The 20,231-nt window shown below is 53.9% G+C and overlaps 2 protein-coding genes across 3 annotated transcripts; one reads left to right on the forward strand and one right to left on the reverse strand.

The window, feature by feature from the left end:
- Positions 1 to 147: 147 nt before the first annotated feature.
- On the reverse strand, positions 148 to 12,464 carry STK36 (serine/threonine kinase 36). 2 transcript variants are annotated; one of them, XM_015634765.2, is made up of 26 exons: positions 12,129 to 12,464; positions 11,137 to 11,277; positions 10,365 to 10,442; positions 9,805 to 9,935; positions 9,331 to 9,580; positions 8,830 to 8,923; positions 8,396 to 8,565; positions 7,980 to 8,179; positions 7,780 to 7,906; positions 7,527 to 7,670; positions 7,089 to 7,268; positions 6,819 to 6,916; positions 6,369 to 6,474; positions 5,472 to 5,613; positions 5,068 to 5,195; positions 4,355 to 4,459; positions 4,046 to 4,144; positions 3,766 to 3,860; positions 3,391 to 3,454; positions 3,120 to 3,230; positions 2,899 to 2,973; positions 2,354 to 2,528; positions 1,799 to 1,946; positions 1,436 to 1,595; positions 424 to 1,164; positions 148 to 323 (listed from the first exon to the last, which is right to left on the reverse strand). In XM_015634765.2, exons 1-26 carry the CDS (start codon positions 12,210 to 12,212, stop codon positions 159 to 161), a joined length of 4,011 nt encoding a protein of 1,336 aa, XP_015490251.1. In that variant the 5' UTR covers positions 12,213 to 12,464; the 3' UTR covers positions 148 to 158. The 2 variants fall into 2 exon arrangements, with proteins under 2 accessions (XP_015490251.1, XP_015490253.1); XM_015634767.2 differs by lacking the exon at positions 148 to 323 and having other exon boundaries at positions 819 to 944; positions 1,069 to 1,164.
- A 34-nt stretch (positions 12,465 to 12,498) lies between these two features.
- Positions 12,499 to 19,563, forward strand: RNF25 (ring finger protein 25). The gene is made up of 10 exons (XM_015635006.2): positions 12,499 to 12,548; positions 12,669 to 12,743; positions 12,816 to 12,918; positions 13,013 to 13,080; positions 13,760 to 13,829; positions 13,955 to 14,026; positions 14,749 to 14,889; positions 15,631 to 15,720; positions 16,223 to 16,357; positions 16,473 to 19,563. The coding sequence occupies exons 1-10, from the start codon at positions 12,511 to 12,513 to the stop codon at positions 17,184 to 17,186; spliced, it is 1,506 nt and encodes a 501-aa protein (XP_015490492.1). The 5' UTR covers positions 12,499 to 12,510; the 3' UTR covers positions 17,187 to 19,563.
- The last annotated feature ends 668 nt before the right edge of the window (positions 19,564 to 20,231 follow it).

Here is a 20,231-nt window from a genome sequence, read left to right on the forward strand (position 1 = left end):
GCATTTTTTTTCTGGGCCGGCTTCCCACGGGGGGTACCCCGGGTAAAGACGGCCGGGTAGAGTCCCCCTCAGGCGGACAACGCGGGCTCCAAGGAAGGTCGGGCTGGAGCCTGAGGAGGGCTAAGGAAGCGTCGGTGGAGTCCCGGGATGCCCGGGAGTCACCGCCCTGCGCCGGTACATGGCGACAGCTGGCTGGGGCCCGGGGAGCCGGGCACAGCTGTGAGGCGGCGGAGGAGCAGCTCGCAGTGCCTGGCAGAAGGCGACAGGGGACTGACACCGGCCAGCGCGGCCAGTCTCTCGGTGGCTTTGAGGGACAGCAGGACCTGCACAGCCAAGAGAGGGACAGGAGTCACTCACCAGCATGACCCTTGTCCCCACAACTGCATCAGGTCCCCCAAAGGAGCCGAGGTCCCCGTGCAGTACCTGCTGGATCCCAGGGTGCTGGCTGAGGGCTCGCAGTGCCTCGAGGGCTCCCTCCCGCACGGTCTTCCGCAGGTCCTGGCAGGTCACCTGCAGCAGGACGTCGGGGGCCCGGTTCTGGATCAGCAGATCCTGCAGCTCCACCCCACGCTCGCCCAGGTTGCTCAGGGCCAGGGCCGCGTTGCAGCACGTCTTGGCCTGCGTGTCCCCCAGCAGCCGGGTCAGCGTGGGCACGGCCCTGCCCAGGGGCCCCGCCGGGCAAGACGCGTGGCAGGCGGCGTTGCCCACTGCAAAGGTGGCTGCCCTGCGCACGCAGCTCTCCGAGTCCGACAGGCACTCCAGCAGCTTCTCCAGCCAACCGGGCTGGCTCTGCAGCAGGGGGGAAAAACTGTGGCGGAGCAGGTTGCCCAGCAAGTTGCAGGTTCTGGCCCGTATCAGGTGTTGCTCGTGGCTGAGCAGGTAGGTCAGTGGCTGGTCAGCCACATGTGAGTCCCTTAGGATCCTCTGGAGAAAGGGCAGGTGTTCTGAACAGGCCCGAGCCACGTGGGTCAAGAGAGACAGGAGGTCACTTGTGAGTATAACGTTGTCTGAGAACAAGACAGACTTCAAGAAGGCAACAATGTGCTCTGAGGCAGCAGCTTCCCTCACCACTTGGTCTATGATCTGTGTATCAGACACCACAAATTGGCACAAGAGGCCCATGGGGAGCTCGGTGAATGAGAAGGGCAGGTGGTGAGCACAGACCTAAGGAAAAAGGACAGACAGCACTGCTGAGTGCACTGCACTCACTTGTGAGCCAAGCCAAGCCAAGCAGCAGCTGAAGGCAGACACCAGGTCGGAGCAAGCTTAGCAGCCAGTCAACCTTCTCCAAGGGCTGCATAGCGCCCAAATTACATCCTTCTGTAGGCAGGAACTGCTGGCATGATGTGAAATGGTGTCATGCATTGGGGACTGCAGTGTAGGGAGGGGTCACCACAGTATGGGGGGAAGGAGGAACACAGGGCCAAGAGAGTACCTGCAGCAGCTGGGCAGGGATCTGAGTATCTCTCACAGCCTCCATGATCAATGCTAAGGTATCTTTATCCACATCCATGGCAAAAGGGAAAGAGAGGAGCTGGCAGACCTGGATGACCACATCTGTGACAAGCTCAGGATCCCCATACTTTTCTGCTTGCCTGAATTTGTGAAAGAGAGAGGGCTTAATACAGAGGTGATCAGAAAAACCTCAGGGAAAGGTGCAAAGGGCATTCCCCATGCCAGGCACTAAGGAGAGACTCTGCAAGTGCCAGGTCAGGAACTTCTCAGCCCTTGGTGTGCTCATGTCCATGCCCCATTCAGCAGCTGAGCTCTGCCCAATTCAGCCCTTGCCACAACTCACATCTGTGCCAGGCATGCCAAGAAGGCAGGGGACAGCAGTCTCTTCAGTGTCACCATAAGGATACCATGGGACTGGGTGAGCTGAGGCAGACACTGGTGGGACTCACGAGTGAAGACCCTGAGGGCCAGGCTGAGGAATATCAGGGTTCCTGCAAGGGAAACAGCAGGTAAAAGGGCAAAGCTAGAGAAGGCTGTAAAGTCCCTTCACTTCTGTCTGTCCTACCTCAAGGCTGCTCCAGGGTGGATTCTGTGATTCCCTGCCCAAAACCAGAAAATCTCCACTCAGGTGGTCACGTCTACCAGAGCAGACATTCTCTGCAGCACAGACACTCTTTTTTGTTCCTCCACAGCCAGCTCAGCTGAGCTGCTGCCAACTGGGCACAGCATGGGCCAGCCCAGCCCTCTCTCCCCAGAAGATACTTCAATGCTCAGGATAAACCACCTAAGTCCTCTGACTTCAAGAAACAGATGTGGACAGGGACAGACATGGGCAAGTCTGAGGGCAGGATGTGAAGCAGGACCCAGGGCAGATGCCCTGCTGTCCTGCAGCTCTTACCTTGAGGGGAGAGGAGGTTCCAATCTGGCTCTACCATGGGGTGACCAGCACCTGGGGATGGGTCTCCCTCCAGCGCTGCTCTGTTGGTGCCCACATGAAGCACCACAGCAACACAATGCCAGACCAGGCTCCATAGCTCTGAGGAAGCAAAGCCCTGCTCCAAGACCACATCCTCCTAGAGACAGAGAGTCAGATGTCAGAGGCCTTCATGGTCCTCCAGGGTTCTGATACATGGCTCTGCCCGTCCCATGGTCCTGTGAAGGTCAGAGCTAGACAGACATGGACAAGGGGTCCTGCTGCACCTTTCAATAGTGTCAGTCCCAAGGAATCTCTGCCCTCCTTCACTCCAGTGTGCCCAGGGATCACCCCTCCCTGCCCACCACTCTCCCAACAGCCCTGCAGGGATATAAGGTGACTTTCATGGGGTTGCACAGCTCAGCTAAAACTGCACAGTTTTCTCAGCCCCATTACCAATCTGCATTCAGGCCTTTTTGCCACCACACCTTTTGGCAGGGACCAAGCAAAGAAGATGGCCAGACTGGTACCTGTTCAAGGAGTTTCAGGAGGAGGAAAAAGAAACCATCATAGAGACCAGCACCCATTGGCAGGGGAAGCTGCAGCTGTAAGAGAGTGGGAGATAGTCTAGAGCTGGGTATTGGGCTTGAGAGCAGCAGCATCACATCTGCACCCTTCTGAGCCCATCTTTTGCACACCTCCACAAGTGGGGTATGCATGGATCCCCAGCTTCTCTGTCCCCATCCCATACCTCAGCAGGTGTTGTCAATGCATTTGTTACCACTGGTAGGATCTTTTCTCTCTTGAGCTCCAAAGCCACCCCATGCTGACTGAGCTGTGCCAGGAGAAATGCTGCAGCACCCTGTGGGACAAGGAGAGCTCAGCACCTTTGGGACTTTCTATCTGCTCAGTCACTACTGACCCTTCATCCTTCAGCTTCATCCCACCCTGAGTGAGGAATAGCAAGGCCCAAATGGGATGCAGGGGTCTCAGTAGTGGCTCTGGTGCGGGGGGTGGCTTACCACAAGGGACACAACAGGAGACTGGGTGATGAGATCCACAGCCATGGTAACTACCTCCTCATGCCTGAAATGCAGGGACCAGGAGAGAAGCACTATGTTCCCACAGCTCTACATCATGCAGAACAGCAGCATCCAAATACCCACAAGGTTGGGACATTTCAGGAGGAGCCCTGGCTCACAGCACCTCCTTGTCTGCACTGGGTCATCTTCACCATATCCCCAACACCCACCCACACTGCCCAGCATTCTGCTGGTATGTGTGGATTGGAGGGGTCAGTGGGACCAGGTTCCCAGCTTTGGGCAGTGTGCAGAACAGAGGGCTGTTCAGGGCAGAGCACGTTCCTCTCCCACTCACGAGTGAAAGCGTGTGTTTACCTGGGAGGGGATGCCTGAAGCTGCAGGGTGAGCAGGGCCAGCAAGTACAGAGAGGCTTCACAGGCTGCCTCCTGGGTCACCTCCACCACAGGGACCTACCAAAGGAACAAGAGTCACAGCAGGGGAGATGGAGGTGTTTCTGGCTCTCAGAGGAGAACTGCACTTTTCAGATTAAGCTCCCCTAAACTCCTCTGACACAGATTCATCTGACCTGCACTCAAAGGAACGCGTCCTGCTGCTCACACTCCTACCCCACCACCAGGGCTGTGGTCAGTCCTACCTCACCATTCAAGAGCTGCATGAGGGAACCCCACAGTGGTTGGCTCTTTCCCAGATGTTGGCACAGGTTTGGGCAGGCATGACAGCCAGCATAGAGGATCTGCAAGGCAGAGGGGAGAGATGCCTACTAGGCCCTTTAGACAGGTTCCACCCCATGGCTGCCATGGGCCCATTTATTCAACAATTGACACTAGGCAGATGGGAGTCATTGAGGGCTAAACCCACAGTTCCCTCTTCCCCATGCTCCTAATTCCAGAGCAAAGGCCCAGGCACTTCTGGGCAGAGACAGATAAAAGGATGGGGCCATTACCTTCAGGATTTTCAAGGAACAGCCTGGGTGCTCCAGTCTCCCCAAAAGTCTTGCAAGCTGCTGGCTCTCTCCCTCCATAAGCTTTATGGCTACTGCACGAGCAACCTGCAGAAATCAGCCTGTTTTGCACTCTGGGCACCTGAAGCACTGCACAGACTACAGGAGTTCAATGCTAGTAACAGTTTAATGATAGAAAGCATCTGCTTCCTACATCTTGCCTGTGTCTACTAAGGGATGCCTATCTGCCGTGACCTAGCATGCCTTTGATGCACAGTTCCAGAGTTGAGATGAGCAAAGTAAGATTCCTCCTCTGCTTCCCTCCTTGTTGACTCAGAGTTAAAGAATCAAATGTAAACCTGTAATTGTTTTCCCTCTTATTGCCCCTTCAATTTCAGTTCTTTTATTTTCAATTATTTTATTACAGTTCATATCACTGTAATAAAAGAATTCCTCATGGTTTCTATGCATCACCTAGTTCTTTATTTAGCCCATCTCACAGTTCGGATCCTAAGTTTGACTCTCTTAATTGATTCAAGAATCCTTACATTCCTAAGCTGTTTGGCTGAGGAGGTGCAGCCCACAAATAGGAGCCCTGCAGGCAATAAAGCCAGAGGATCCCCCTATTCTACTGTTGAGAAAGAGATTCTCCTGCAAAGGGCTGCTGTCCCTGTGGAGACCACACCTCTTCACCCTGTCCAGATTGCTGGTCTGACCTGCTGCTTGGCTTCCCGACAGCCGTTTCTCTCCATGGGGATGCTGCATGCAGCAGCCAATGCAGCCAGGAAGAGGTTTGCCACACATAGGCTCTGGTCATGGGCTGACTTGCCCTCCACTGCTGCACCTGCACAGGGACAGAGCTTGGGAGTCATTGTGCTAAAGGTGCTGAGGCGCCGCAGGATGGGGTTGGATGGCAAGAGAGAAAAAGTCAGGCTGGTGACATGGGGAGGATGAGAGCTGGGATTGAGGGAGGAGAACCCAAGTTAGTAGGGGTCTGGACAGATAAGTTTCAGCACCTCTTCTGGCCAACAGCACTACAATGGTCATCAGCGGCCTGATGGAGCCCAAGGGCAGGAAGAAGAAATCCCAGGAAGAGGTGGCAAGCTGCTACCCCTGCTACCTCGAAGAGCAGGCTGCTCTGAGATGGATCCCTGAAGGAGTCTGTTCAGCAGGGGCTGACTCTCTTCTTGCAGCTTGGTATAGAAGTGTGCAGAGATAGAGGGGTCTGTCATGTCCAGGCTCTCACAGAGCTGGGTGAAGCACTAGGGAAGACACAGGGGCTGTCATTACTAGCTGAGTTGTCATCACAGACTGAGTTTGAGAGGGAAGAGAAGAACAGCACAGGAGGAAGCTGTGGGAGGACAGCAGAGATGGGAGAAGGACTCTTGCTTGAACATCAGGGACCTCCAAATGTCTGCTCCAGCCAGATTACTGTATGGGACCCACATCTGGCTGCATGCTGCTGAAGTGAGGGGTACACATGGAGGAATGTGTCCCTCCTCACCTCTATCACAGCCTGGCAGAGCATGCCCAACAGCTATTTCTGCTCTTGCTCACTCTGGCGCTAAAACATGCAGCTTGAAAACAAAGGCTGAAAGATACCAAATGCAAACCTTTACACATCTCCTGCCCAAGCCACATGTGAATCATACTCCAGTGCTGAGAACCCACTGTGCCCATCTAGCATAATCCTTCCGGCAGCAGAACCAGGGACATGTCTGGTGAAGTGACACATTTTGTGCCAGGGTGTATACAAGGGGTTGCCATCTGCTCAGCTAGTAAAGTCACACCAGAATGGTAAGGTCAGCAAAGCTGCCCCCTCAGAGACCTTCTTTTTTGTATGCAATTCCCTGCAAAAACCCCAATGGGTGAGACAGCCTGCCCTCACAAGAAGACATCAGACCCCATAGTTAGGAGCAGAATCCTCAGGCTGTGTTCCCCAACATACACAGACAACCCCATAGCTTCTGTCCCTGGGGGCAGAAGGTGTGGAGAATGAAGATGGGGGTACCCTTACCAGGAGGCTTTGCTGGCAGAGTCTCATCTCACTGTCGACCGGCACAGCCAGCAGCTCCGGCAGCAGGGCCAGGAAGCAGTCAGCACTCTCCTGAACACCCTGCAGGCTGTGGGGGAAGCAATGGCAGATAAGTGCAGAGAAACATGGCCCCTTGCTGTGAGGACAGGTCCACATGGCCCTGGCTAATGGAGCAGGCAGCACACACTCACACTATGAACTGCTGTCAGCAGACAGCACAACTGGACCTGTCAACTGTGCCTTTCCTTTAATAAGTCCCATTCAAGGAAAGTGCTCCTCTGTGAGCACAGCAATATGGCATGAAGCACTTAGACCGTGATGCTTCCCCACAGAGACAACTCCAGCTGCAGAGTATGAACACCACCCTTCCACCTACTGCTGAGTCCCCAAAGTGGTTACATGAAACCTCAAGCAACAGAATGTTGTCCCTACCTGTCCTTTTGCCCACTCTGCTTCAGGCTACATTCACTGCTGAAATAAACTTTGGTCACCATGAGGAGGTCTGTCAGCACAGCAATACACCAGGGCTGCTGCAGAATCCAGAAAAAAAACACAAATGGAGATTGTCTGCTGGCCATCCCCACACCACTATGACAGGATCCTTCCCTACAAGAACCTCCCCCTTCTCAAGGGCAGGACACCATGGCTTCCTCAGCACTAGCACTCTGCAGTGCCAATATTTCTCTGGGGTTCTACACCCACCTGCTTGGTGACACCACTTTCCAGGATCTGCTTGGCTAGACACAGTAGGGACAGAGGCACATTCAGCTCTTGGCAGAAGTGGTCCAGCAGCTCAGTATCACACTGGGTAGACAGGAGGTTGCCCATAACATGAAGAACACAACGAAGATGGGAGGCTCCCTCCAGCATCCCTTTCAGCACCTGGACATAGAGAAGCCAGAAGAGCTTATAATGAGCAGCAGTTTTGGTGTCTCCACCAGCCATGAAGCTTCAACCCATTCAGGCAGGGGACAGCAGAGGAGCAGATGGCAAGCCAACTGCACAAGACAACTCCAATTCCTGGAGAAGCAGAGGATCTTTTTGGTGGCTGGACTGAGGACTGTCCATATGTTTCCAACTTAATCCTGACGAAGAAGGCAAAGTCTCCAGTCATAGTCGTCTGGGCCAGCCATCACTTACCTGCTGAGCAGAGTCTGCCAGGCGGTCCTGGACACGGTGCTGGAAGGCTGGGTCCCTCAGGAGGCTCAGAGGCACGCTCAGCTGCATGGCTGAGGGATCAGTGTCTTCAATCAGATGCTGCCACTCCTCATCACTCTCCAGCTCCTAGCCACAGAGGAGAGAGGACTGTTGCCACAGACCCTGCCAGTCCCGGGGTCTCTTTACCAGCCCTGGTGACTGGGCCCCACTGTCCTCACTCAAGACACCATCTTACCTCACTCTCCAGGTCCACAGCCTCAATGCTGTGCCTGCCCCAGGGCTCTGCCCTGCCAGCACCAGGCTGTGGAGGGGAACCTGCTCCAGGAAACTCCCACTCACAGTCTCGAGAGAGGCTGTGTTGCCTGGTCAAGGAAACAGTAGAGTCAGTGAAAGACCTTTCCCTCTTTCTCCTGCTCCAGCTTCTGCCTCCCTCACCCTGGGTTGGGAGGAGACTCCACAAACTCCCACTCTGCTATGCTGCTCTTTCCTTGCAGGAGACATGGATTCTTCTCTTTGGAGGCAGACAATGGCTCCCTCTCCTCAGGGGCTGCCTTCCGTGATACTGCTCTGGGTCTATCCGTGGGATGTCCATTGACAGAATCCTTCATAGATGCATCACCTCCCTTCAGCTGTCCCTGGTGATGGCAGAGAAGTTTGGTCAGGGGAGGGTTACTTAGCCAGATGAGTCCCCTAGACTCCACCGCCGTGAGCACCCCACATCCTGCCTTGTGTGTTGCTGACACCCCAGCCTGACCCATGTACTTATGTGTTTTCCCCCAGGGCCCACTTCAGTGCTCCTCCTTTGCCTTGACTGTGAGACATAGCCAGGAGAACCCCACACTTTTCTCCACCTTTTTTTGTGTCTCTTCAACCATCTTCTGCTGGACCTTTCTCAGGATCCTGGACTGGGTGCTCCTGGGGGCCATGTTATGGATTTGTTGTTCCTTCAGGGCCAGCAGCTCTGGGGACAGCTTGGTGGTGAAGGGGTTTGAAATCCCATACTCTTCTGTGTCATCAATCACTGGGGAGGCAAGAGGAGAACTTCAGTAGCAGCTCTCCCTCGGACACAAGAGAGAGTGATCTCTCTTGAGATCCCAGGGGAATCCTAAGGGACCCAGAGCAAGACCAGGAGCAGGAGCTAGGAATCAGTGCTTGGAAAAAGCTGAGAGGAGAGAGGCATAGACCAGGATAGTAAAAATAGCTGGGCAGGGAGGTCCTCCCAGTCTCCAGACAGCAGTAGAAGGAAACAGACCTGGACAACTTTGGAAAAGTAGTAAGTACTCACCAGTAACCCGTCCAGCAATGAAGGGGTGAGAAAGCAGCTCTGGCCATGACAGGCGCTGGTGGGGGTCCTTCATTAGTAGTCCCTGAAGGAAGCTCTGCAGAGCAGCAGAGCAGCAGGATCACTGACATATGTTCAGCACTCACCAGTGAGCATCGTGTACACAACAGTTCCCCCCAGTGAGGGCACCCAGGAGACCTGCTTTTCCTGCCTAGCTCTGGGAAAGGAGTAGCTCTAGTGCTTAGGGCAGATGGGAAGACATTTCCCTTTGCAACTCAATAAATCATTCCTCTGCTGTTGGACCCAGTTTCCAGCTTATGGACAGCAGACATTTGGTAACAGTGATAAGGATTCCCCTTCCAGGAAATCCAGCTCTCACTGCTTTTCTGTGTTCTGAAGTCCCTGTTAGGGGACATAAAAGCTAAGAGTGACACACCAGGGCAGCAGGTGAGGCCAAAACTGCATTAACAGATCTCACCCTGCAGACAGGGTCTTGGCCCTTACCTTGAACACCGGGCTCATGGTCATAGGCCATTTGACAGGGTCCTGGATGATGAGGCTGACAAGATGGAAGATGCTGTTGGTGTAGAAGGGAGGAGTGCCCACAAACAGCTCGTACAGGATGCAGCCCACAGACCACAGGTCTGCTGTGTGGTCATATGGCCGTTCTTCTACCAGCTCAGGGGACATGTACAGCGGGGTGCCCTTGATGGATGTCAGCACCATGGTGTGGATGCTCATGGCACGGGCAAACCTGCTCAGAGCAAAGCACAGATCACAAGTTCAGGCTGAAACATCTGTTGCAGCTCCCAGGGAGTTCCCTATGAGTTTACTAATACTTATTCCCTCGAGGACAAAATCTCCGGTCTCTGCTTAACCTCTAAATATGCACAGAATCCAGGCCTCCTTTTGCACTCTCCCACTCCTCCTCTACAGCATGCAGGAAATGTCCTGCTCAAGCTGGCCCCCAGCACTCACCCAAAGTCACAGAGCTTGACAACACCATCTTTGCCCAGCAGGATGTTCTGGGGTTTCACGTCACGGTGCAGGATGCGGTGAGAGTGCAGGTAATAGAGAGCAGAGATGAGCTGGGCAGCTATGGTCTGCACCTGCCAGAGACACAGAAGCCTCATCCTGTGTCACATGGTGCCACCCACTGGCACAACCACGGGGACCAGGTCCTTTATGGCCTGGCTCCCACACTATTTCTACTTTTGTCCTGTTTGGGGCAGGGACCAACCCCAGCTGTGAGCCAGAAGCTTCTTGGAGTAGGCCAATAGCCAAGGCAGCAGTCTGGTGCCGTGGCCCGTGTAAAAGGAATGGAAAAACTAAGATCTCTGCAGGATCCCACTGTCTCACAATGCCAACCTAGTCCCCTCTCCGTACTTTTCAGAAGGTCTGCCAGGTAAAGCCCCAGAGGCACCCTCACCCTCCTGACATCTCCTGGCTCACAGCAGAAACCCTCTGCCTGCAGGCACACAAGTCCTGTTTTCTCCAGCCTGCAGCAAACACTGCATGGCCACTGTCATGATAAAGACCTGGTCCTCAGGCAAACTCCCATCATCCTCCAGGATCTGGAAGAGCTCTCCTTCTGCGTAGTCAGTCACTACCACCACCTGGAGGAAAGAGCAGCATGGTGAGATCAGGCCCTGGGGACCAGGACAGAGCAGGGTAAGAAATCTGAGGGAGGTGTTGGGCTGTTATCATGCAAAGTCCATCAGCTTAGGTGGGACTTGGAATGGAAGAGAGCTCCCATGGCTACACTGCAGCAAGGACCCGGCACTTGGCAGTGGTCTTGTAGCCGTCCATATCTCAGACAGCCAGCAGAAACAAGGGAAGAGGGAAGGACAGGACAAGCCCAGAATGGTACTTCCAAGCCCAGTGGGTAGAATCACTCCCTTGAGTTTGTTTTGAATCTGCTGTCCAATGACTTGATTTCATGTTCCCATGTGCCATGAAGCAGTCTTCAATCCTCTCTTATCATATTCTATCCATGAGAGCTTAAATCAGTGAAAAGCCAGTCTCTGAAGAGACTGATGAGTGAAGAGTCACCCTCATCCTGTGATCTCAAACTACTCTTCCTGCATCACACAGCCCCTGGTGTGGTCAGCTCCTTCACCTCTGCATATGACACAATGCAGCCCACTAAGGTATTAGCTCCCCACAGGGTACATACTAAAGGGCTCTGAAAAACACTGGGATGAAATCACCAGCATCTCCTGAGAAAGATGTCCCTACAACAGCAGGGGACAGCCCTTGTTCCCCTTCCCCAGTCAAGCAAAAGCCTTTGCCTGGAGTAGCCCACTTCACCTCCTTAGCAGTCTCAAAGCTGTCAAGCATCTGGATGATGTTGGGGTGATGGAGGCCTCTCACAATCTCAATTTCCCGCTGGAGGTTCTTCAGCTCCTTCTCAGACCGCCCCACCTTGGGGATGAACTTCAAAGCCACCACCTTTCAGAGCAGGAAAAGCTGGGATCAGACCAGGCTCCTGGTCAGACCCACCCTGGAAAAGGCTACTTTTGACCCAGACAGGACTCAGACTGGACTTTCCAGCTGAAAACAGACAAGAGAACACTAAGACATTTGTTCACTTGGCCCCTTGGACCTAGGGCTCTCCCCAGGCCCTTGCATATCAATACTGGTGCTCACACTTCTCTTCACACTGACATTTAAAGGAAAGAAATGTAATCAGTAAACACAGATAAAACCAGGACTTCAGAAACATGGGTATACTGCTGAACAGCAGGCATGAGCCAGCAGTGTGCCCTGGAAATGAGGAACACTAGCAGCACCCTGGCCTGTTTCAACAGGCAGGAACTGCAGCAAAGTTCCTTTATTTCAGATTACTGACCTTTATTTCTAATCTTGTGCACCATGCTGGGAATATTGTGGCCAGGTTTTTGGCCCAGAAAGACATCAATAGGCTGGAATGGGTACAGCAGAGAGACTATGATGGTGAGGGCATGTGGGAGGACGACATGGGGAGTACAAATTGAAGCAGAGGGAGGGTTAACTTGGCAAGAGGAAAACACATTCACCGTAGTAATAGTCAGACACCAGGGTGTTTGTCTCGGGAGTTTCAGAGGATCTAAATTTACTACTGGCTCTGCTTTGAGGTCTTGAGGTCGCTCCTGATGTCCCTTGAATCCAGATGGCTTAGTGCCAGCCGGAGCGGGTCAGGAACGTCAGCAGAAAGCCGAATGAATGCCGAGTCCCAAAATCCTGGCAGCCTTAGAACCCCAGAGGCACCAGAAATCAGCCCCGGCCAGACACACAGCAGAGCCCCAACCCTCTCCCCTCACCTGGGCGCTGTGCTTCCGGCGCCCCTTGTACACGCGCCCAAAGGACCCTTCGCCGATCATTTCCAGGACGTGGTAGTTCTCCATCGTTCGGGACGGGGCCGCTGAGCTGCCGGGGCACAGGCCACTGAGGAGCAGCGTTTCCCCTCCCGCGGGCACCTCCCCTCCCGCGGGGCTGCACCCGTTCCCCTGGGCGAGTGTCCCCCAGCCCCAGGCTTTGTCCCTGCCCACCGGCTCCAAGGCAGGACGAGCCCCGAGCCCTGGCGGCAGCAATCCCGCTGCGGGATGAACCTCGCTCGCCCCGCTCCGCTCCTGCCCCGGACCCGCCGCCGAGGCGTCTCCTGGCAACCGGCTCGCCGCTTCCGCTTCCGGGGCGAGCGGGGAGATGGCGGCGGCCGCTGAGGAAGCGGAGGCGACGGACTGGTAACAGCCCCCGTACCTTCCCCGGTCTCTGCACCCTCCCACGTGCGGTCCCCGCACCCCTGCTGTCCCGCACCCCAGCTCACCGGGGCCGTCTGACCCCCGCCCGGTCGGTTCCCGCAGGGTGCTGCCGCCGGAGGTGGAGGTGCTGGAGTCCATCTACCTGGAGGAGCTGCAGGTGGCGCGGGGCCTGGGCAGGTACGTCCCGCGTTCCCCATCCCCGGCCCGGCCCCGCGCCGCCCTCCTCACCCCGACCTGTCCCTTCTCCAGGTGGGAGCCCTGGGAGATCAGCATCACCCTGCACCCTGCCACGGCCCAGGACCAGGACTCCCAGTACGTCCGCTTCACGCTGGTGCTCTCCGTGCCCCCTCAGGTAGGCTGCCCGCGCCCCCCGCGCCCCTGCACCTGCGGGCCTCGGGCCTCTCCACCTTCCTTGTTGTGCTTTGGGTGTTTCTCTTTAATCCTAGTATCCTGATAAAGCTCCGGAGATCTCCATCAGGAACCCGCGGGGGCTGTCAGATGAGCAAATTCAAAAGTGAGTTGCGATTCTTTCTTCCAGAGATCCGGGAGGCAGAGCTGATGGACAGCCTTCTCTAATTCATATGACTTTCCGTGTCTGGTTAACAGACGGATACAGGACCCTAAATCACTTTGTCCTAAATCTCTCAGGAGCCACTGGTGCCGAATTTGACGCAGAGGGGTCCACCTTGTGGTTGTTCCCCTGTGATCCCACTGAAATGTTATTTGAATCCCTGGGGCCTTGAAGGTTGCTGGTCCTGACCTGACAGAGGTGGGACTGGTTCAAGTCCTTGGGCAGCCTTTGTGCTTCGGTCCTTGGTGCAGTGGAATGTGACCAGAGACCTTGCTGCCTACCAGCAGTACAAGAGGATGTGGCTCCCAACAGACCTCCTCAGGGGCTGCCATCAGATAAACAAAGCCTGGGATTCACCAAAACCAAAGGGTGCTGGGTGAGCTCAAGCTGAGGCCATCAACAAACCTGCTCCAGCAAGTCCTGTCATGACAAAGGCTTCCTGTGCCCTGGCTTGTGGGGAGCCAGGACAGCACATGAATGTGTGTGTGCGTGTGTGCGCCAATCCTGTGCTCCAGGCAAAGCCTGAAGGCCAGTGCTGTCATCATGGCAGGATGGCAGGTATGTGGGACAGTGAAAAGGTGTAGTTAAATTTGTGTTAAGGATTTCTGCTGCTTTGCTGCAGGATTTCCCAGGCCCTCAGAAGTGTTGCTGAAGCCAGGCTGGGGACAGAGGTGCTCTATGAACTGATCGAGGTGAGAGTGAGGAGATTGGGTGTGACCAGCCACAGACACTGATCCCTGACTGCCCAAGGAGTGGGACATCCCTGAGCCCATGGGAAGGGCCAGTGAGTAAAATGTTTGCTTTAATACTTTCACAGAAGGGAAAAGAGATACTCACTGACAACAATATTCCTCAAGGACAGTGCGTAATCTGCCTCTATGGATTCCAGGTAGGCATGTGTCTCCTGACCCTGCAAACTGACTGGGAAGTGAGGCAAGAGAACAGGAAGTCTGATGCTGGGATATCAGATGGGATATCTGATCAAGGGTAGGGACCAAGATGCACCCCAGCAGCCCCCTGCCTCCCATTCTGCACAAGGCCCTTCCTAATGCAATACATGCTGCTCTTCCCATCAACCTCTAGATAATCTTCTACAGAAAATGGGGCAGCAAGAGATGCTGATGCATCTCCAAAGAAGTGTAGGCTCTGGGGCTAGTTGATGCATTTTCAGCTTCCCTGTGTTGGCTACACCTCACCTGGAGTTCAGCACACAGGTGGTCAGGAGGGACTAGAACATATCCATGCAGGTGCTGAGGTCTGTGGGGACAGGGGAGCAGGCCTTACTGGGGTTGGAAGGAAAGTCAGCATCTGCCTAGGAAGGAGAACACATCAGGTGGGAAGATTGCTGATTACACAGGAACACATGGAGAGAAATCAGTCATAAAACTTTGCATCTTGACATTAGGAGTGTTTCTAGCATTGAAACAAGAAGCAGCATCCCAGTAATTGCTGAGGGAGTGGAGATGCAGCCCAGCAGAAGATGCTGGGTGGCTCTACTAGCACTAGTTCCCCATGAATACCACTGACATGGAAGTCAAAACCCAGCTCGGCTGGGTGGTTACACAACTCTTTGCTTAGAAATCCTTCAAAGATGCACTTTTCTCTTGACAGGAGAAAGAAGCCTTCACAAAGACCCAGTGCTACCACTACTTCCACTCCCACTGTCTGGCCCGCTATGCTCAGCACATGGAGGAGGAGATCCTCATGCAGCAGGAGGAGAGAGAGCAGCACTTTGCACCATCCCCCAAACAGGTACTGGGCCTCCTTCCTTGTCCCCCTGCACAGACCCTTGTCACATCTGTATCACCCTCTTTGGGACATGGAGCCTGTGCTGAGAATCAGCAGGGCTTAGACTGAGTTACCTCCAAGGGCCCTTTCCAATTAAACAAGTTGGTTTATTGTATCTCTGGATCAGTGCCTGCTGTGTGAGGGGGTAAGGGAGTTGCGTTTTTAGATTTCTGGAACCACAGAAGTTAGAAAAGAGAGCTCTTTCCCTAGTCCTAGTGTTCGAACTGTGGGGCGTTGCAGCAGGATAAACACAATCACCTGTGTTTTTGGGTGATAAAACCTGCCTAGCACGTGTTGGAACATTTGTCAGCTGCAGAGCAAACAGCACAGCTGAGCACAGAACAAATCAAAGGCTCATTCCTACAAACCCTTTCAAAGAGGTGCTGCTTAGATGACACCCTCCACTTTGGTGCAGAAAAAAATAGATCATAGGCTGAGGGCTGAAGCCATATGTGTCGACAGAGGTGCTTTGTGAATCAGTCAGCTGCTGGAGCACAAATCCCAGCATGTTTCAGGTGGAGACACCTTTCATAGCAGCTGTTGAGACACCAGGCTGCTTTCATGCTGCTGGAACCCCTCTGGGGTTCCTTATCTTGGCAGAAGAGTGAAGAAGACCACCGTGTTCCACTTCCAGGGTGTGGTTATGGGGCAGTGTGTGAGCTGGATCACAGACAGGGCTTGCTATCATCTCTTGCCTCCCCACAGGAAGTTGGTGTGCAGTGCCCTGTCTGCAGGGAGACCCTGGTCTACGACCTCTGTGCTCTGAAGGCAGCGCCACCCCCGCAGCACCCTCTGGTAAGAGATGGGGGCTCACCTGCCCAGCTGTGCCTTCTCACTGGGTAGCTTCAACTGAGACATTGTAAGGAATGAATGCGTGCACCCCCTCTCTCAAGTTCTACTAGATGTCCCATCCAAAGGGCAGCTCACAGAGAGTAGGTTCAGTTGTATAGCCCTAAGTTGAGCTGAGGGAGAGGTGATTCTGCCATGGGGAACATCCCTGCACTCACTGGGATACAGTCAGGTCAGGAGAATGACCTGATGGTAGCTGCTCTGCATCCCACCCCACAGCAGGATGGCCAAAGGCAGTCACTGCAGAAACAGTGTGTCTGTACTGGGATGCTCTGCTTCTGTCCAGGCATTTCCTATGCATCTGTAGGCCTGGTCAGTGTGGCAAAAGGAAGCAGGTTGCCTGGCACTGTGCAAAGAAGGGTTTGGGGAGTAGCTCCCAGCCCTGCTGCTGCCTATCCATTCTAGGTGTTGAGAGAGCCCTTACCCTGCCTTGCTTTCTTCTGCTCAGGAGCCATACAGGCCAGATGCCAAGGTGTTGCAGCATCAGGAAGAACTGCGCCTGATTTTCAAGAGACAGCAAGAGAAAGGGGGAATCATTGACCCTGAGGCAGAGAGGAACCGATATTTCATCAGCCTCCAGGCGGTACGGTACTGGGGGCAGACAGCTGTTGAGTGGGCTCTGGGCTGCAGGACCAAGCACTGTCATCCGCTCTGAGACACCCCTGTCCTTTTCTTAACTGGTGGCTTCTTTCTTTCAGCCTCCAGCTGCTGTGGATTCAGGCCAAGCAGCTACTGCCTCTGAGCTGTCGGTGAGTGCCCACACTGCAGACGTGCCCCAGCAGGCCTCGGCTTCCGAACCAGCTGGGGCATCAGAGGCCAGGGTGGAACCCGGGCAGCCTGAGAAGTCTGCTGTGCCCAGAGAGCAACTGAGCAAGAGGGAGAGGCACAGAGGGGACAGGCCAGGCTCCAGAGGCCGAGGCAGGCAGCTGTGCAGTGGCTCGCACGAACCAGGAGAGGAAGCCTGTCATCCACTCCATGGCTCCAGGGGGCCCAGGGTCTTCAGCCAGAGATCAGAGCGTAGACCTGCTGGACGGCACAGCCAGGAGTTTTCAAAGCCTCACAGTAGAAGCAGGGCTGCTCCCTTGGCTGAAAGAAAGGAGTTGTGCCAAGAAGACCCCTCACCAGCAACAGAAACTGTGGACTTGAAAGAGGAGCACCATGACGTGGAGAAATGGAGCACAGAGGAGGGGACTGAGACCCGGGGCAGGAAAAAGGAGAACCTGATGTTCAACCGCACTGACCACAAAGCTGCCCCCAGCTGGCAGGGCCACCATAGGCCCTGGGATTGTGGAAGGTGGGAGAGGTCCAGAGTTCAGGAGCGTGGTTCCTACCCCAGAGCACCTAGAGGGCGAGGGGTGTTCAGACCCAGTGGACATCGAGAATCCCATCTTGAGAAAGAGAGTGGCTCCTAGCAGGAATGATGAGGGGCTGGGCTGGGGGAAAAAAGGGCTGTTTCTGGGGAGAACAATGAAGGCTGTAATGAAGCAGTAGCAAGCAGATACTGTACCCCCTGGAAGGGAGGAGGCAGATGGCACCTGGGACAGCTTGGGACAGGCAGTGTCACAGGGGTATTTGCAGTGCAAAGCATTCTGGCATGAGCAGCTGGCTGTTACCAGCATTGGAGAAGTGGAATCTTGACACATTGTATCAGCCTTGGTCTCAGAGGACCCAGAAGACAGGTAGCTTTGGGGACCTGCAGCCATCATCCGTATAGGCGAAATGCCAAAAAATGTGCATGACCACAGAGCAAAGGGACTGAGCCCAGCATGGTGCCATGGCAGAAACAAGGTGTGGCATGACCTTCCCTGGAAGCCAGTGGAGCTGTGGTGGTGCCAAGTGATGGACTGTGCCAGGGCAGTATCTTAGAGCTCCGTTCCACTTGCTCTGTCCCCCGTTCCTTCTCAGAGTACCTTCTCAACTGCTGGGATTGGCCAGGCAAGTCCTTATTACACAGGACATTGCCCAGTCCCAGCCAGGAGATCCAAATCAACACATTGGCAGGTCACAGCTGCCTTCAGCTGGCTTCACCTTGGCTCCCGCTTCTCCAGGAAGCCTTTATTTAGCTGGAGCTCCTGCCCTGTCTTTCAGCTGCTTTTGTGCAGGCTGAAGCTGATGGGGGGAACCTCAGAAGAGAGTAATCTGCTTTGTAACCTGTATGTGTCAGAATCCCCCTCCAAGGCCAGGCTGTCTCTTAGCACTTCTGACAACCTAGAAGTGAAGATGTGCTGTGGTATTTTGGACACTGCTACCCTCCTGTAAACTTCAAGCTGACATTGCTTAAATGAGGATTTGCTGTTTAAACTAACTTGGTGCAGTTACATCTGCTACTGCTCCACAGATGTAAATAGTGTCCCAATCCAAAGCCATGAAGAGTGATCCCAAGCCTCTAAAGTGGGGCAATGCTATTAAATTAATTTGTTGTGTCTTCTCCAGAGCCTGCTCCCTTTGTTTCCTCTGCCCTCTTGCTCCTGTTTGTTGCTTTGTGGAGCAAAGGTGTTGATCCTTGGTATTTCTCAATTCTTTCCCTGTTCCCTACAACCAGGGCTGAGGCAGATATCTTCCCCTGGCACTTCTGGGTGGCAGGAGGGCTTCCTGCTTTGCCTGGCTTAGTGTAAGCTCTCTGCCTCACCTGGACAAAACTGATTCCTTCACACTTATTTGTGCCTTGTCCCCCACCTGTTGTGCCCACATGTGGGTTATTACTGTCTTCCTCCCTCTGCTAACGTGCAAAAACAGCAGTGCTACAATAGACTTGCCAGAACTTCATGTGAGATCCCCAGGAAACCAATGACAGTGTGTGCCAGGAGGGCATTTGCCAGTGCACACATCTGTCTGGCTGAGCCTAGGCACATGAAAGTTGCAATAACCCCTTTCTTGACCGAGAACTCCTCATCTGCTGCCCTGCTAACTCCATGCCTGGTCTTGACCTGAAGGGTCAACCTGCTGCCCAAGAATCTTCTGTGCTTAAATTTCCAACACTGGTCTATTTTCAACTTTAATGCTCTAAAATCTTTTTTTCTTCCTTCTTGGCCTGAGCCTACACTACGTGTCCTGGGCTGGGCAATCTGAGAGATGTTGTGCCCTCCTGTGGATGAGGGCTGAGTACTCGTGGCCTGAAGAGAGCCTGAATTTTTCTTCAATGCTCCCTGTCCTTGTTCAGCTGGTTTCTGGGGCGATGGCCTGCCCACACTTGGGTGAAAAGGTGCAAACTTTACCTGACATTGGTGCTTGTTCTGCTACCTCCTGCCTTCACTGGTGAAACAGCTGTGCTTCAAGAAAGGCATTTGATTGTGTCCTGAAAAGAAACACAGAAGACCTCTGCCCCTCACAGCAGCTAAAGCTCCTTGGCTTCCTCTGGTGAGCCAGGATTACTCTCAGCAAGAAAGTTGCCATGCAATGTTTGGAGTATGGGAATTCAGCCATGGAAATCAAAGTGAGGACTTGGATAACTTCAAATGTCAGATGTGTTAGTGGGAAGGGATTTTTCCCTGGGAATAGTGCTTTTGGAAGAGCCCTCTCTAACTCACTGCTGTCAGGCTGAAGCAGAGGGTGTTTTGCAACAGTATGTGGAAATGAATTTGGGATAAACAAACCAAACCTCTAGGTCAGAGGGGAGGAAGAGAGCCTGCACACTGACCTGGGTCCCCTTGCTTGGTGTCCATCTATGTCACCTACCTCACAAGGTTGTTGTGAGCTCAACTGGCAGAAGCCCTCAGGCCAGGCAGAAAGGCACTGGCAGCATTAACACATCTGTAGCATTAACACTATTAAAAGCAAGCAGCAAGAGAAGTTGCATGTGGTGGCATCAGGTCCCTCTGGCTCCCCCCCGAACACTCCCCATCCTCCCAGACAGCTGTGGGACATTTGCCAGTCACTCATAGTCAGTTTTGACCTTCAGCTTTGAGGCTGAGGGAAGAGGCTGGATATGAACAGCCAGCCACTGTGGGATGGCCAAACACAGGGTTTGAGATTCCAACCAGCAGTATCCTGGTCCTTTGCTTGCAGAAACATTTGTGCAAGCCTGGGGTTGCATAAAGCAGTGCCTGTTTGCACAAAAAAACATCCAGTTGCCATTGACTGTGCTCCTGTGTATTGCCATGTGCTCTTGGCTATAGCCTTGGCCTCACAGAACCAAGAGGGCTAATCAGTGATCTACAATTTGGGTTTGGCTTGGAACCCACTCCCCCAGCCCAGGCAAAGTGATGCAACCCCCAAAATTGACATTAACATAGGACTGGCTCTGGGGAAACTGATTTTCAGGATTCTGAAAGAGGGACTGGAAGGAGAGAGCTCTTGAGAAGATATGCTGTAACTGGCCAAGGCCTCTCATCTGCTCTCATATAGCTCCAGGGCCTCACATTTCCTCTGGTGGGAAGGACAGTCATGCCCACCTAGGAACAATATCCAGGCAGAACTGTGGCTTGTCATCATAACTCAGCAGGACCAGTGGTGCCAGC

Source organism: Parus major, chromosome 7, assembly GCF_001522545.3.
Source record: "Parus major isolate Abel chromosome 7, Parus_major1.1, whole genome shotgun sequence".
In the NCBI taxonomy this organism is placed as follows: domain Eukaryota; kingdom Metazoa; phylum Chordata; class Aves; order Passeriformes; family Paridae; genus Parus; species Parus major.

Coding starts and splice junctions, on each gene's coding strand:
- STK36 (XM_015634765.2), bottom strand. CDS start 12,212: ATGGAGAACTACCACGTCCTGGAAATGATCGGCGAAGGGTCCTTTGGG. Junction 6,917..7,088: donor AAAGTGGTGTCACCAAGCAG/GTGGGTGTAGAA, acceptor TGGATTCTGCAG/CAGCCCTGGTGTATTGCTGT. Junction 1,165..1,435: donor TCCCTGCCCAGCTGCTGCAG/GTACTCTCTTGG, acceptor CTTTTTCCTTAG/GTCTGTGCTCACCACCTGCC.
- RNF25 (XM_015635006.2), top strand. CDS start 12,511: ATGGCGGCGGCCGCTGAGGAAGCGGAGGCGACGGACTG. Junction 12,549..12,668: donor GAAGCGGAGGCGACGGACTG/GTAACAGCCCCC, acceptor CGGTTCCCGCAG/GGTGCTGCCGCCGGAGGTGG. Junction 12,919..13,012: donor TGCTCTCCGTGCCCCCTCAG/GTAGGCTGCCCG, acceptor CTTTAATCCTAG/TATCCTGATAAAGCTCCGGA.